The sequence below is a fragment of the Capsicum annuum genome, chromosome 5 (assembly GCF_002878395.1).
Source record: "Capsicum annuum cultivar UCD-10X-F1 chromosome 5, UCD10Xv1.1, whole genome shotgun sequence".
Lineage (NCBI taxonomy): Eukaryota > Viridiplantae > Streptophyta > Magnoliopsida > Solanales > Solanaceae > Capsicum > Capsicum annuum.
Genome location: NC_061115.1, coordinates 947,248 through 964,421, shown reverse-complemented (window position 1 = coordinate 964,421; position 17,174 = coordinate 947,248). Strand labels below are relative to the sequence as shown.

The 17,174-nt window shown below is 33.6% G+C and overlaps 3 protein-coding genes and 1 non-coding gene across 4 annotated transcripts in view; 2 read left to right on the top strand and 2 right to left on the bottom strand.

Annotated features, from left to right (window-relative positions):
- Window positions 1–1,478, top strand: part of LOC107872251 (cation/H(+) antiporter 28) — a 6,771-nt gene extending 5,293 nt beyond the window's left edge. Inside the window, exons 3-4 of the mRNA XM_016719013.2 lie at window positions 96–686; window positions 760–1,478. Coding sequence (XP_016574499.1) covers window positions 96–686; window positions 760–1,371 — 1,203 coding nt within the window. The 3' untranslated portion in view covers window positions 1,372–1,478. The remainder of the gene's footprint in view (window positions 1–95; window positions 687–759) is intronic.
- Window positions 1,479–3,484: 2,006 nt separating this feature from the next.
- Window positions 3,485–6,930, bottom strand: LOC107870034 (heat stress transcription factor B-3). Its single transcript, XM_016716424.2, has 2 exons — window positions 5,958–6,930; window positions 3,485–4,271 (listed from the first exon to the last, which is right to left on the bottom strand). The coding sequence occupies exons 1-2, from the start codon at window positions 6,219–6,221 to the stop codon at window positions 3,807–3,809; spliced, it is 729 nt and encodes a 242-aa protein (XP_016571910.1). The 5' UTR covers window positions 6,222–6,930; the 3' UTR covers window positions 3,485–3,806.
- A 6,185-nt stretch (window positions 6,931–13,115) lies between these two features.
- On the top strand, window positions 13,116–13,256 carry LOC124899135. Its single transcript, XR_007056273.1, has one exon. It is a non-coding gene; the product is annotated as a small nucleolar RNA Z247 (small nucleolar RNA).
- Window positions 13,257–16,736: 3,480 nt separating this feature from the next.
- The window catches only part of LOC124898856 (zeatin O-glucosyltransferase-like), a 16,128-nt gene continuing 15,690 nt past the window's right edge, over window positions 16,737–17,174 (bottom strand). Inside the window, exon 2 of the mRNA XM_047412915.1 lies at window positions 16,737–16,814. Within this exon, the coding sequence (XP_047268871.1) occupies window positions 16,737–16,814 (78 nt within the window). The remainder of the gene's footprint in view (window positions 16,815–17,174) is intronic.

Below are 17,174 nucleotides of genomic sequence, written 5' to 3'. Positions count from 1 at the left end.
AGAGTCCGAGCAACTTACTTGTGCGTTATATTTTTCTCTTCATTAGTATCATTGAGTTTGTTTGTTCATATATATATGTTTGTATTTGGATGCAGATGAATATCATAAGTATGTCGACAAGTATTTCCTTGGTGTTTGTAACTTTCCTTACGATAATATACACCCCGGTGGTGGTTGCAAAAATTATTGAACGTGCCAGGAGACGTTCTCCAACACAAAAAATGGCACTTCAATGGCTCAGTACGCCTAATGAGCTTCGAATATTGCTCTGCATCCATAGTCCTCGAGATGTTTTCTCAGCGATAAACTTCATGGAAATTTCACGAGGGCCAGCAAATCCGGGAATCATGGTTTACTTAACTGATATGATCGATTTAACAGATAAAATAGCAGCAACGTTGACACAAGGCGTTGGTGCTGATGCTGTGACCGTGACTGATCCTACTGTAGTTGAAATGAGAGAGAAGATTACGAAAGATGTCAACGCTTATTTAACTGAGAATGGCGAAGGCATTCACTTACAACGAATGATGGCGCTTTCTACTCTCAATAACATGCATCAAGATATAAGTATACTTGCTGAGGACTTACTCGTACATCTCGTAATACTTCCATTTCATAAGAATCAAGGCGAAGATGGACGACTTCAAGTTGGTAATTCAAGCTTTCGCCATATCAATCGTAAGGTATGTCAAGCAAACTTTGCATTCACATTCTGCAGTCGACCATTTGTGTATGAAATCTGTACTATTCTATCAGGTTCTTCGAAATGCACCTTGCTCGGTGGGGATACTAGTTGATCGTGGACTTGGAAAAACAGTGATCACGAGATCATCCATTACCCTCAACGCAGCAGTAATCTTTATTGGTGGAAAGGATGACAGAGAAGCACTTGTTTACGCAGGCCGTGTAGCGCGACACCCTGGAGTAAAACTAACTGTCATTAGGTTCCTAGTAGAAGCGCCCGGAGACAGCGTATCATCAAAGATAGGTAAAGCGAAATCGAATACAACTGAACAAGTAGAAGAAATGCAGATAGACGATGAGTGTTTCGCTGAGTTCTACGACAAACATGTAGCTGGTGGACGCGTAGCGTACGCGGAGAAATACCTCGTGAATTCTGGACAAACGTTTTCGACGTTAAGATCGTTAGAAGGACAGTATGGTTTGATTATTGTAGGAAGAGCTGGGAGGGTTAATTCAGTTTTAACAGTAGGGATGAGTGATTGGGAAGAATGTCCTGAGTTAGGTCCTATTGGTGATATTCTTTCTGCTTCTGATTTCTCAGTAACTGCATCTGTTTTGATCATTCAACAGCACAATCTTAAAGGAGAATTAGATGGACTTCATGATGAATTCTCAATCATGTAACATGTTTTTATATTCATGTTGTTATAACATGCTCGCGTTGTTACAATTTGTTTGTCTGGTTCTAACTTTGCACAGAGTTCAAGAAATGGCAAATCGCATGTGATGTACACGTCCTATCAGTGTTCAGAGATGCAACCGCATCATCGCATTAATATATATATTCATGTTGTTATAACATGCTCGCGCTGCTTCAATTTGTTTGTCTGGTTCTGACTTTGCACGGAGTTTAAGAAAGTAAAGAAGATATCGATCCGAATCTTATGATCTTAAACTAGATATACAAAGGACGATATTCTAAAGTCCCAGCCACTAAGTCTTATGATCTTAAACATGTCACATGAACTGATCGATGATTTTGTATCTCATTTCACAATAGTTTAAGAAATGGTAAATCGCATGTGATGTCCACGACCTATATGTCAAATCCAGAGGCGGAGCCAGCCTAGTAATAGGGGTTTGTTCGAACCCCTTTCGACGGAAAATTATATTATTAATATACGGTTAAAATGATTTTTATGTATATATTGTAGTTGTTGAACCTCCTTCGGTGAGTTTTTTTTCAGCTTTTGAACCCCCTCAACAGAAATCCTTCCTAGCTCCGCCTCTGGTTAAATCCAGAGGCAGAGCCAGCCTAGTAATAGAGGATTCAGACAATAGGGGGTTCCGAACCCCCTCCGACGAAAAATTATATTATTAATACATAGTTAAAATGATTTTTATGTATATATTGTAGTTGTTGAACCTCCTTCGGTGAGTTTTTCTTCAAATTTTGAAACCCCTCAGGAGAAATCCTGGCTCCACCTCTGTATTTGAATCGCGTGATATTTGTCATGTAGGACGCATGTATCTACTTGTTCAACGTTATAATAGCTTAAGTAACTACCTCAGTTTTGATCATTTAACAACAGTCTTAAAGGAGAATTAGAAGGACTTCATGATGAATTCTCAATTATGTAACATGTATATGAATATATATTCATATATTCATGTTGTTATAACATACTCACCCCATTTTAATTTGTTTGTCTGATTTTCACTTTGTACGGAGTTTAAAATCAAATATGCATAAATATTTAGTGTCAAAAACAGTATCTAAAATGAGTTGTAAGCTCGATAACACGATCAGAATTCATAAATTTCAAATCCCGACTCTTGTCATTAATTTAATAGTAACAAACTTTGAAAATTCTTGCCATGACTTTCAAATTCTTCAAAGTATTATCTTATATATTAGCCTACATATCACTTTTTTCTTCTTTTTGGTATGATCAAAATAGTCAAGTCTTCAAATCAAATTTGGACTTTTTTTCAATTTGGTGTCCGATATTCGCATTGGAGTCTTACTAAATTTTGATTCGCATTAAAAAGTCGTGGGATAAAACGTTCTCTAACAAAGTGATTCCATATTTAGAAAACTCAAACCTGATACCTATAATTAAGGATTAAAAAATACGTACCACTCAACCACGATGCTTATTGGTCAAATTGGACTATAATAATACTTGCTTTAAATGTTTTGCTACTTGTGAAAGTAGCTTTAGTTTATTTTATCACATTAAATGTTTTAAAAAATATTAGTGGTTACAATATATCCGATTTTTGTTATGTATTTCAATTTCATTGAACATTGTTTTGTCATTTTCCTCTATTTCATGTCCCACATAAAAGTTGAATTTTGACCCTCTAATCAAGTATGTAATATTAAATCTCTAAGAATTTGACCATCTCTAAATTTCCATAAATTGATGTTTTATTATTTTGAAGAAGTTTGAATGTCATATCAAACTACAAAATATAAATATCACCCATCAAATATTATATTGTGTATATATAAATTAAGTAATACTTTTTATACATATATATTAATTAAATCTTGAATAATATTTGCGAAACTTTTGACTTTGTCACTGATCTATGTTACCGCAACATGTTCTACTAATCGAAATATTAATACAGAATACCTATGCATTATATGTCCGATTTAATAATTAGGAGGATAATATATATCGGGGTAAAAGTTTACGATGTGATATTAATATAATCCAGAGAGATACATCTCTACTAACTATGGTTAGAAAACTTAATAATGTAAATTAATTTGTAATGCTCCATGCAAACATTAAAAAGGCAAATAATTATTAAAATGTTTTATTACATTGTATTCCATGTTAACATTTCACATGAAATAACACTTGCAAAATTTATACAACTTAGGTATACATGCTAATTAATACTAGTACTAATTTGCATGAAATGATGTAAATAAGTACTAATATAATTACATATAACAACAGTCCGCTGCACTAAAACTTCCGCTATGGATCGATTACAAGAGTCGATTGTAAGTAGCCTTACCTTGCGTTTCTGCCGGACGTTGTTTTCGAGGCTCGAACCCGTAGCAGCAACTTTGCCAGTTAATCTGAGGCTCCCCTTTATTATTTGCATAATTGAGAGATAAAAATATTAGCTATTTTATTAAGTTCAATTCTTTTTCTTTTTCTTTCCATTTCTTCTTGAACTTCCAATCTTACTCCAAATAACATTGGCCTTTCATCTTTTTTCTTTTTTTCTTCTTCATTTTTTTCTGAATTACTTTTAGCAAAAATGCTAACAATATCAATTAATTCTTTGCATTTATTTTTCATAAGTGAAAGCTCAGAATTAAGAACTCCATTTTCCATTTTCAACCTTTTATTTTCATCAACAAGATTTATATATTGTGATGATGAATTAGAAGTTGATGATTGATCTTCTTCTAAATCTTTCTTGTTATTATTATTATTATTATTATTATTTGTCCATGCTTTTCTTCTATGAATATCACATAATATATCCCTTTTGCCTTTTTTGAACTTGTCATTGCTGAACTCCCATCGACTCGTTGTAACTTTACGAAAACCCTAATAACATCATATAAAATCGACGATCAGAATAAATCTCACGAATCATATGAAAAATTAAACATACGACTCAAAATTTGAAAATGATAATTTTACTCGTCTCGAACTTAAATAACAATTTATAAATCAATAATTTATACAAAATCGACGATCAAAATAATTCTAGATAATCGAATGAAAAATAAACATACGATTCAAAGTTTTGAAAATGGGATCGTATGTAATTAAATACTCATCTCGAACTTAAATAACAATTTATGAATCATTAATTGCCTCAAAAGAAAAAAAGAAAATAGTGTACTTTTTAATCTCAACTACCTTTCCACTTAATTAGTGAAAACATGAGTAATTAAAAAGGTTAATAAATAGTGAAAACACCATTATTACGCATGTTAATTGAAAAGTTTACAAATAAGACAAACTTAATATAAAGTGCTTAACCATTTTATGAGTGCTTTGCATGTGTAGCAATACATCTTATCTTGATAAACTATAATTATTATAACCTAAGCTTTAAGTATGATTTATTTCAATATTATAATCATTATTTTAATGGTTACTCCAAAATAATATACATTTCATTATTAAACTTATATTGATTATGATTTAATTTCGACTTATTTGATCAAAAATAACTATTTGTTGAGGGAAGGAAAATAAATTTTACGATCAATAAATTTAACTTTTTTTCAAAAATTCACAAATTAAAATGATAAAAAAATTTAATCCATATTTTCTTAAGGACATTTTCGTAGGGAAATAGTTTCTAACAAGCACATTTCTAACTTAGAAACACGTTCTTTTTGATGGACATTTTCATCGGTAAATAGTTTCTGACGAGCACATTTTCAATGAACTTCCATCGGAAAAAACATGTTTTTCCTTATATATATGTTCTAAAAAAATTAAAACACTCGTATTGTACTATTCATTGATCTAATGTAAATATCGAGCGCGAGTGAATTTTTATTTTATTAGCAAATATTACAAAAATAATGACGAGCACATTTCCATCGAAAAAAACATGTTTTTGTTCCTAACATATGTTCTAAAAAAACTTAAAACACTCATGTTATATTCATCTATCTGATGTAAACACCAAGCACGAGTAAATTTTCTATGAACGTTGTTATTGACAGCTATCACAGAAATAGTTTCTAACGAGCATATTTCCATTAAAAAAAAACATGTTTTTCTCTAACATATGTCCTAAAAACTTAAAACATCGTGTTATATTCATCTATCTGATGTAAACATCAAACACGAATAATTTTTCTATGAACGTTGTTATCGACAACTATCACAGAAATAGTTTCTAACGAGCATATTTCCATCGAAAAAAACATGTTTTTCCCTAACATATGTCCTAAAAACTTAAAACATCACGAGTAAATTTTCTATGAACGTTTTTATCGGCAACTATCACAGAAACAGTTTCCAACGAGCATATTTCCATCGAAAAAAACATGTTTTCCCCTTACATATGTCCTAAAAACTTATAACATCACGAGTAAATTTTCTATGAACGTTTTTAGCGGCAACTATCATAGAAATAGTTTCCAACGAGCATATTTCCATCGAAAAAAACATGTTTTCCCCTAACATATGACCTAAAAACTGTTGTAAACATCGAGCGCGAGTAAATTTTCGAGGACAATATAGTAGAAAGAGATAATATAAACTTACATAAGTATTAAGTTGCCTGACAAAACTTGAAAAGTTGCTATGTTTGAAGAGTGTTGGAAGCAAATCTCTTGCAAATTCTGCTGGTTGCCATACAACAAACGCCGATCCATCGGAATTCCAAGAAACGATGTCGTCGGTCGCCGGATTTTCAACTAACATGTAGGTTTTCAATAGAAATGGTGATGGTGATGACTTCCTCATTACAACATAGTCCAACAAACTCTTGTCATGATCACTCATTTGAACTTCTTCCAATACCTCCATGACACAAAAAGCGCAGCGCGATGCACTAAAGCTCTCACTGTATATATACGGGGTCCGAGGAAGGGTCTGGCCACAAGGATGTTACACACAAGAAAATTGGTGAAATGAGTAGAGAAACACAAAGTAATCAACCCCTTGTTGTTGTTTTTGTTGTTGGGGGTTTTTGAAAACCAAGAAAATTGCTAAAACAAGAAAGAAGCACACACAAAAAGAGCATGCACATGCACAATGCACTAAAGTTGTTGTTATGCACGGAGTTCAGAAAGGACCGGACCATGAGAGTACTTTTTTGTTTTCAAGAAAATTGGTAAAATGAGTAGAAAAACACAAAGTAATCAACCCCTTTTTGTTCCTTTGTTGTTGGAGTTTTTGAAAACCAAGAAACTTGCTAAAACAAGAAAGAAACATACACAAAAAATGAACTTATTTTTGTATTTTTTTTTTCAAGAAAATGGGTAAAATGAGTAGAGAAACACAAAATGATCAACCCCTTTTTGGGTTTTTGAGATTTTTTTTTTTTTGTAGAAAATAATTAAAATTGTTTGTTTAGTTACATAGAAAAAGGGGTAGAGTAAAGAAGAAGGGAAGTTAAGAACTCCCAACCCCAACAATAGAAACCTAACACAACTCCGAAGTTCATGAGAAATGCAAACACAACCTTTTTTTTGTGTGTGTGTTTTTGTTTTCAAAGAATGAAAGTTTTGTATTGTGCTTACTTCTTCTTATATAGTAGCAGTAGAAGAAGAAACCAGCATATGGGTTGTGTTGCCGTGGTGGGGCTGCTACACGTCCTTAATCAGAGGTCTCGGGTTCGAGCTTGGGTATGAAAAGAATTCTGTTGGGAGCGCTACCTCCATAATGGGCCCTGCAACGCGCAATCCGGATTAGTTGAAGCTCCAATGTGGGTATTGGACACCGGGTGGAAAACAAAAAAAAAAAGTAGTAGAAGAAGAAAGAAAAGTCATATTCAAGGGACTTATGGGGTCCCTATTCACACTAGATAAATCGGAGGTCACAGATTCGAGCCAGGTGCTAAAGAAACCCTGAATTTCTTATTGTATTTAATGAAAATGTTTTGGACGCGTGGAAATTTCACGTTTTTAGTAGTAATGAACCTGGAAATGAAGAAAATCTTAGTAGGGAGCGTTTACATCTTAGTGGATATGTTTTATGCGTTGCGAATTCGAATTAAACGAGCTAGTTAATTTCTTATATCAAATGATTATTAAAGAAGTTAATTATTTGAAGGGAGTCTTGGCTGGTTGTAAAGATCACGAGTTTGACCTATTGAAACAACCTTTTGCAAGAATGCAAGATAAAGTTGTGTACCATATATTCTTATGATCGAGCCTTTCTCCAAAATCAACGTATAGCAGAAGCTTAGTGGACCAGATTAGTTTCTCTTTGTTTAACTAGAACTAAGGGTTTATATCCACGTGTATATCGTTTAAAATATAGTTTTTCATCATACTGATATGAGAAAAATTTGCAATTTATAATCTTTTTTGTATAGTTTTTGAATATTTAAATTTAAATTTTAAAATATTAAATTAATCTAATTTAATTAGACTTAAAAATTAATCAGATTAGCTCTAAAAAGAGAAACATGACAACTAAAAAGGAACGGAAGGAATAACTTGTATTGATCGTGTAAAAATTAGTTATTTAGACATTATCATTATATATAATCCAAATTACTATGTAATTATTAGTTGTTTAACTTGAAGTCTTTGTTTGAAATTGGATAATATATTGTATTCTTTGTATAAAATACCTCATTGCTACGTGTATTTTTTTTGACTATATACAAATGTGTGAACATAAACATATATTAATGAAGAAATTTAAAAAATTATTATTTATTTACAAAACTTGATTCTTCCAAATTGGTCCCACTTAGGTTGAGAATATTACTTTATGACAAACAAAAATTCTTCTAAGTTGGGAGTAGAAGGTTTCATATTTGGGACTGTACAAGAATTGAATTATTTTTTTAATTATATATATATTTTTTATAATAGTGGCCTATATTATTTTTCCAACAATATTAATTTCAAAATTAAAGCAAGATTAATTAAATAAAAGAAACATAACTATCACTCTAGATTTGTTGGGAGAAAATTAGGAGTGCAAGTGGACATTAATATATTGATAATTTATTTAGTAGTAATTGTTTGTAGGGCCTCTACATGTACATGTCCCTTTTTTTTTAATAACAAAGAATATTATAGGTATTGACTAAACAATTTTTCTGCTTTAATTTGTATGTGTCACTCGTCAGGATGGTTGAGTTGGTGCGGCAACAGTTAGTTAGCAGGTCGGATGGTATTTCATATGAAACGTCATCAAGGATTTATTTTCTCAATTAATGATTTCTCAGTCGAGTTTGCTATATTAAATTTGCTTAGTACAATTTATATTTCTTATATGGGCTATTACAGAAAAGTGAATTTGCTAGATTAGCGTCTTAAAGATAACGGTTGCGGATATCCTTCAATTTAGTAGAGTGAATAGTAATAATTTTTGCAACAATATTGATGAATGACACCAGTTAGGATGACTGAGTTGGTGCTGAGCGGATCGAATGTTATTCCATACAAAAGGTCGTTAGGGATGAGTTCTCTCTATCAACGACTTTTCAGTCAAGCTCATTGTATCGAATTTGCCTAGTAAAATTTATATTTTTACATAATTTGTGAGATATTTCACATAAGCAAACTTATCTAATGAGTATAGGAAAGATAACCGTCATGAATTTCCTTCAATTTAATTAGTAATATTTTTGCAACAATATTGACCAGCGGCACCCGTTAGGATGACTGAGATACATTGGTTATGCAGCGGATCGAGTGGTATTCCATACGGAAGGTCGTTAGGGATGGATTCTCTTTGTCAATGACTTTTCAGTCGAGCTCGTTGTATCAAATTTGCCTATTATAATTTATATTCTTACATAATTTGTGAGCTATTTTACATAAGCGAGCTTATCGAATGAGTATACGAAAGATAATTACCGTCGCGGATTTCCTTTAATTTAGTAATTTTTTTGCAACAATATTGACCAGTGACACCCGTTAGGATGACTGAGTTGATTCTGCAGTGGATCGAGTGGTATTCCATATGAAAGGTCGACAAGTATGAGTTCTCTCTGTCAACGACTTTTCAGTCAAGCTCGTTATATCGAATTTACCTAATATAATTTATATTTTTACATAATTTGTGAGCTATTTCACATAAGCGAGTTTATCTAATGTGTATACGAAAGATAACCATAATAATTTTTGCAACTATATTGACCAGTCAATTATAGTAGGAAACTATTTAATAATTATTACATGATATAATATAATGACTTGTGTTCATGGATTAAATCATAATAATTTGTCTTCTTTCGAAATATATTCTTGTTCAGCATTTATTTTGTATTTTTCATTCAACTTAGAGGAGCTGAATTTTAAAATTTTAAAAATTAATATATAATGTGCAAATTGCTTTTCCATTTGGATATTTCGTTGGAAACAAATGAAATTTATTGACTTTTTGTGTTTTTCTGTCTAAATTTTTTTTATTGGATTTCATAAGACGTAATATATCTACATTATAGTTCTTTGAAGAAAAAAATAATCATTTATCAATAAGAATAATATTATTTATGAGTGTAGCATGGTAATGCGCGCACCAGACACCGGATAGAAATCAAAAAAAAAAAAATCAATGAAGGCGAAATGAAATTACCACAAATTAATTAATGTTCGAATTTAAAAGAGAGAAAAATACGAGATAATTTCTTTTACATTATTTTAATTTTAGGCGAATAAAGTTATCTGATACATATGTTGCTAGAAATAATAAGTATTCGATAGAATTGTTGTGATTAATTAAAAGGTCTAAGCTAGATTTTCGTACTAAATTTGTATGTCTATATAATTAATTAAAGGAACATATTACAATTACTCTAAAAGAATAATTATTATGCTTTTAAAAATGTCTTTAATTAGATTTATTAGTACATTTTAAACACTACTAAAAATACATTAAATTTTTATTAAAATCTCTCAAGTAATCTATCGAAAATTGGCTTGTTGGAAGTTTTTTGAATTCGAAACGTATATAATTATATATCACTCATAGTCAAGTATTTTTAAATAGCTTACGTGTATATATATAAGGTTTCGATAAAAGTTATTGATCAACTTTAGGTCAACTCGTAGATTTCACTCTGTATCCGTCATTGTTCTAATGGATAATTATTCTGCTAAATTTTCATTTTTCTATCACATTCTGACATAAACATTTATGAATTTTTTTTTTAAAATAATGGATTGATTGTAGTGTGTTGAAAAATTGAATCATGGGACTTGGACGTATTCAAAGTTTCTAAAGTTTGGTTTGGTAGCTGAATTTTATTGACTCCAACACCCAACATCCAACACCCTCTACCCTATCTCTTTATTTAGTTCTACCTCTAGCTAGAGTACTCATTTGTTTACTGTTCTTTTTTTGTTACTACTTACCAACATGTTTTTTTTTTTTTTTTATAATTGTGTTTGAATCAGCTTTTATGTATCTCGATTGAATTTATGAGATATCTTTCAGCTTTCACCAGCAGTAGATATCAATTAACTCTGTAAAAATCACGTAATTTTTTTAATTACTGCTCATCTACATGTGTTTTTTTGGGGATAACTGTGATGTTCGAGTCAACTTTTACGTATCTCGATTAAATTTATGAGATATCTGTTAGCTTCCACCAGCAGCAGATATCAATTAACTCTGTAAAAAATCACGCAATGTTTCTTTATTACTACTCACCTACGTGTTTTTTCTTTTGTAATAACCATGACGTTCGAGTCAGCTTTTACGTACCTTGATTAAATCTATGAAATATCTGTCACCTCTCATCATGAACAGATTAACTTTGTCCACGAATAAGACCAAGACAAATAGAAAAAATCACCTAATGTTTCTTTATTACTACTTACCAATATGCTTTTTTTTTTTTTTCATTTTTTTATAATCGTGGTGTTCTAGTCAATTTTTACGTATCTAGATTAAATTTATGGGATATCTGTCAGCTCCCATCAACATCAGATATCAATTAACTCTATGTTTTTTCTTTTGGAACAATTATGATGTTTGAGTCAGCTTTTACGTACCTCAATTAAATCTATGGTACACTTGTCACCTTTCTCCATCACCAAATATCAATTAACTTTGTCTACTAATAAGACCAAGACATAGAGAAAAATCACCTAATGGTTCTTTATTACTACTTACCAAAATGTTTGTTTTTTTTTATAATCACGATGTTCGAGTCAGTTTTTATGTATTTTGATTAAATTTATGGGATATCTGTCAGCTCCTACCAGTAGTAGATATTAATTAACTTTGTCCAGTAATTAAGGTTAGGACAAATGAAAAAATCACGTAATGTTTTTTTATTACTACTCACCTATATGTTTTTTTTTTGAGAATAATCGTGGTGTTCGAGTAAGTTTTTACGTATCTCGATTAAATTTATGGGATATCTGTCAACTCCCACCAACAGCAGATATCAATTAATTCTGTCCATTAAGGCCAAGACAAATGAAAAAAATCACGTAATGTTTCTTTATTACTACTCACCTACACGTTTTTTTTTAGGGATAACTATGACGTTCAAATCAGCTTTTACGTACATCAATTAAATTTATGCGATACCTATCACCTCTCACGAATATAGCAACAGATATCAATTAACTTTGTCCACTAATAAGACCAAGACATATAGAAAAAATCACATAATGTTTCTTTATTACTCACCTACATGTTGTTTAATTTCGTTTGTCTAGAAGCGCTCCTTAGCTTTCTTTCACCAACCCCAATAATAATCTCTTTCTCCTTTTCCCATTTGAATGATTTGCCTTCTTTCAAAGGTGTGAAAAGAGTTATTTTGATTTCTTGGACTATGCATGCTTAGCTAGAACATAAATATTTATCATAAAGAATCTTGTTTCTTCTATTATTTAGTATTGGTGTATTATCATATTTTGTTGTTTGTTTTTACATTCTAGATTTGGTATAATATTATTTATTATGGGCTGAGGGTTTATCGAAAACAGCCTCTCTACTTCATTTGAGGTAGTAATATGGACTGCATATACTTTACCCTCCTCAGACACTACTTTGTAAGTATACACTTGTCAGGACGCCATAATAGTCACATATTATGTATTTATATTGGATTAGAATTGTATAGTTTATCTCTTAGAGAGTTTGTGTTCAACTATACCATGTATAACATCTTGTATATATTGAGGCAAAAGCCCTCTTTGAATATAATTGAGTGAAAATCTTTTCATAGTATCAAAGTCTTGCGAAGACTCACGTCCCACAATGGCACTTCCCTCAATTATCAGTACCACCTCACAAACCCCTTCCCAGAATTTTTCGTCGCTCGCAACCAACGTTAATCATTCTCATCTTCTCAAATTAGACCGTCATAACTATATTGTGTGGAAATCATAAATTCTCCCAGTTCTAAGGGGTAACGAACTCGAGAGATATATGGATGGTATGCACAAGTGCCCTCCAAAGTTCAATCCAAATAGCTCATCTGAAGCAACCTCAACTGACGGGGTTATCAACCCAGCGTACAGTTTATGGATCAAACAAGACCAACTTTTATTGAATTGGATTCTCTCAACCCTCACCGAAGGGATTTTAGCCCAAGTAGTCGGCTGTACAACATCTCAGGCGGTTTGGCAAGAACTTGAGACGATGTTTACATCACAATCCAAGGCTAGGATAATGCAACTAAGGTTGTAATTACCAACTACAAAGAAAAGAAACTCATCCATGGTAGAATATCTTAAAAAAATGAAGACTTGTGCCGATAATCTCGTGGTTGTGGCACACCTGGTCACTGATGATGATCTTGTCTTATATATTCTTGGAGGACTTGGACAAGAATATGATTCTGTGGTTGTCTCAGTCACTACTAGGGCCGATTTAATTCATTAGCCGATCTTTATGGCTTGCTTTTAAGTCAAGAGTATCGTTTGGAGCAAATGACAAGTACAGAACAAGGATTAAACCAAGCCAACTTGTCTACTAGACAATCCAACAATACTAAGAATGATAACTCCTTTAAGAAGCCTACTAATGTCAATAACAATCAGACTTATGGTGGCAGATCTGGATGAGGATGAGGATGAGGTCGAGGTTGCAACGCCAACTCATCCAACCAAAATCAATGTCTAGTTTGCCATAAATTTGGTCACTCCGTCTTGGTTTGCTAGCATCGTTTTGACCATGCCTATCAAGCTCCTTCCAAATCGCACATGGCTGCTCTCATTGCACAACCTTCTACGGTTGGAGACTCAAATTGGTATCCGAATTCTGGGGCTACTCATCATTTAACTAACGATATGCAGAATATGGTGGTACGAGGAGAGTATATGGGAAACGATCAAATTCATATTGGTAATGGCATAGGTTTGACAATTTCTAACTTTGGTAATGCTATCTTACCTACAGTTAGTCAACCTTTACATTTATCTAATATATTATTAGTGCCTAAAATTACCAAGAATTTGCTTAGTGTAGCAAAGTTCACTTCTGATAATGATGTTATATTTGGGTTTTACCCTCATTTTTGTCTTGTGAAGGATCGGGCAACGGGGAAAGTACTACTGCGCGGGACTCATGGCCTTTATCATCTCATTGCAACCCAGTTACTCGGTCAGCCTTCTTCCTTAAATAAATCATAGGCTTTCCATGTCTCCAAGTCATCTTTTGATCTATGGCATAGACATTTAGGTCACCCATCTCTACGAGCAGTCAATAGTATTATTAGGAGTCTTTCTTTACCGGTCAAATTGAGTCCTCAGTCTAGTGTTGGTTCTTCTTGCCAATATGGCAAGAGTCACAAATTGCCGTTTTCTAATTCTAGTTCTAGTGCTAGTTTTCCCCTTGATTTGATCCACAGTGATGTATGAGGTCCTGCTCCACAATTGGCTAGTAATAAATACCGTTATTATGTTTCTTTTATTGATGACTTTAGCAAATTTACTGACTATTTCCTATGAGTTCCAAAAATGAAGTTTATACAATATTTTTACGGTTTAAAACTCAAGTCGAGAAGTTCTTTGAGCGCCATATAAAAGTGGTACAATCTGATTGGAGTGGTGAATATAGGAAATTATCCAAATTTTTTTCTTAAGAGGGGATCCTTCATCACTTATTTTGTCCCCATACCCATGAACAAAATGGTACTGCCGAAAGAAAACATCGTCATATTGTTGAAATGGGTTTAACACTTCTCGCACATGCGTTCCTTCCTCTCACCTTTTGGGATCATGCTTTTGCTACTGCCGTTTACACTATAAATCATATCCCAACACCCTCGTTCAATAATGTTTCACCTTATGAGAAGTTGCTCAAATAAATTCCTGATTACCATTTTCTGAAAACTTTTGGCTGTGCGTGTTTCCCATTTTTTCGTCCCTATAATTCTCACAAACTAGCCTTCCGATACTTAAAGTGTATTTTCTTGGGGTATAGTAGAAATCATAAAGGATATCAGTGTTTACATGTCCCTAGTGTCCGAATATATATCTCTCGGCATGTGGTTTTTGACGAGTTATAATTTCCTTTTGTTAGTTTATCTTCGACTTCAAATAGAGAACCGACTTTCGACTCTACTGTCATGACCTCGTTACCTATCATTTCTCCTTGTAATTCCACTTCGCCTATCACTTCTTCCAATAATAGTTCCATAGCAGATGTTGTCTCGCCAATTCCATCGTTAAACTCGTCAAATCCTTCTTCACCAAGTCTATCGTCAAGCTCACCGGTGCGTTTTTCGGTCCCATTCGATTTGTCTCTGTCTTCCATCCCTGTTATTAACCTTACTGTTGATCTTCCAGTACCTATTGATACACCTACCATTGCTCCTAATTCTCAACCACCGACTGCTCGAACCACATCCTTTGTACCTCATCCTATGGTCAGCAGGAGTAAAAATAAACCACAACTTCCCCAAGCTCACATTGCCACAAAATATCATTTGCCTTCATCTACCCTTCCACCTGAACCTACCTATTTTACCCAAGCCAACAAGGATACAAAATGGCGAAAGGCTATGCAAGAAGAGTACAATGCCCTCTTGCAAAACGGTACTTAGTCCCTTGTTCCATCTTTCACGGTAAAGAATGCTGTGGGATGCAAATGGATTTTTAAGTTAAAACTCAATCCTGGTGGCTCCACTGAGTGTTACAAGGCTCGTTTAGTGGCAAAGGGTAGCCAAGAGGATGGAGTGGACAATCATGAAACACTCAGTCCCGTGGTAAAGCCTACAATGATCCGAGTGGTTTTGTCTTTAGCTCTGTCCAAAGGGTGGTCTTTTCGGCAGCTCGACATAAAAAATGCATTTCTTCACGGGCAATTACATGAAGAGGTATACATGTCTCAACCCCCTGGATTTACTGATCCAAGATATCCCAACCATGTGTGCAAGCTTCACAAAGCCCTTTATGGCCTTAAACAAGCACCTCTGGCATGGTTTGAGAAGCTTAGCTCAAACTTACTTGAACTCAATTTCGTACCTTCCAAATCTGATATGTCTTTGTTTATACGCAATTTTGACGGCCATATTACTATTATCTTGGTGTATATGGATGATCTTATTATTACAGAAAGCTCTAATGAGTTCATTGCAAGCCTTGTTCTTCAATTGTCTAATGCCTTTGCTGTAAAAGATCTTAGTAAGCTACACTACTTTCTTGGTGTTGGGGTCCATTATCAGCCTACTGGATTGACCCTTACTCAATCACAATACATACGAGAACTCCTTGCTCGTGCCAATATGGATGGTGCAAAGCCAATTGGTACACCTATGGCCACAGGACTTCAATTGTCTCAACATGGGAGTTCACCGTTTTTGGATCCATCATTGTATCGCAGCTTGATAGGAGCTCTTCATTATATAACCATCACGCATCTAGATGTGTCATTTACTGTCAACAAATTATGTCAATTCATGCATAATCCTATGGAGTCTCATTTCACTGCTATGAAATGTTTGTTACACTATTTAAAGACAACTATAAACCTTGGCTTGCATTTGCGTTCCGCTAGGTCTTACCATTTCAGGCCTTCACAGATGTGGACTGGGCTGGTTGCCCAGATGATCGGCGGTCTACCAATGGTTATTGTCTATTTCTTGGACCCAATTTAGTGTCATGGATCTCAAAGAAGCAGCGAGTGGTTGCACGATCCAGTACCAAAGATGAATATAGGGCCTTAGCTGCGGCTACTGCCGAAGTTACATGGCTGTAACATCTTCTTCAAGAGCTTCGGGTCTCTCTTCCCCAAGCTCCCATACTATGGTGTGATAATCTGTCCGCTACCTACCTCACTGCCAATCCTATTTTTCATGCACGAACCAAACATATTGAGTTAGATTTTTATTTTGTTCGAGAGAAAGTGGCCTCAAAGGACTTGAACGTTCGCTACATCAGTTCCTTGGATCAGTTAGCAAACATCTTCACCAAGAGCCTTCCTTCCCGTCGGTTTCATCTCCTGCATTCCAAGCTTGCAGTTGCCCAGCCACTGCTCAGCTTGCGGGGGCATGTTAGGATGCCATAATAGTCACATATTATGTATTTATATTTGATTAGAATTGTATAGTTTATCTCTTAGAGAGTTTGTGTTCAACTATACCATGTATAGCATCTTGTATATATTGAGGCAAAATCCCTAACTGAATATAATTGAGTAAAAATCTTTTCACCATTGATATATTGTTGTTGTAAAAGAATTTTGTGAGATATTATCGACCTCCATTTTTCTCAGCTTCTTACTTAGATAAAAGATACGTGACATCGATTAAAATCGATAGTTAAGTTGCAATTAATTATACTTAAGATTGCTATGCAAGAATTTACCCACACTTAGCTTAGCGTTTACACC

Coding starts and splice junctions, on each gene's coding strand:
- LOC107870034 (XM_016716424.2), bottom strand. CDS start 6,221: ATGGAGGTATTGGAAGAAGTTCAAATGAGTGATCATGACAAGAGTTTG. Junction 4,272..5,957: donor TCAGGCAACTTAATACTTAT/GTAAGTTTATAT, acceptor TGATGTTATTAG/GGTTTTCGTAAAGTTACAAC.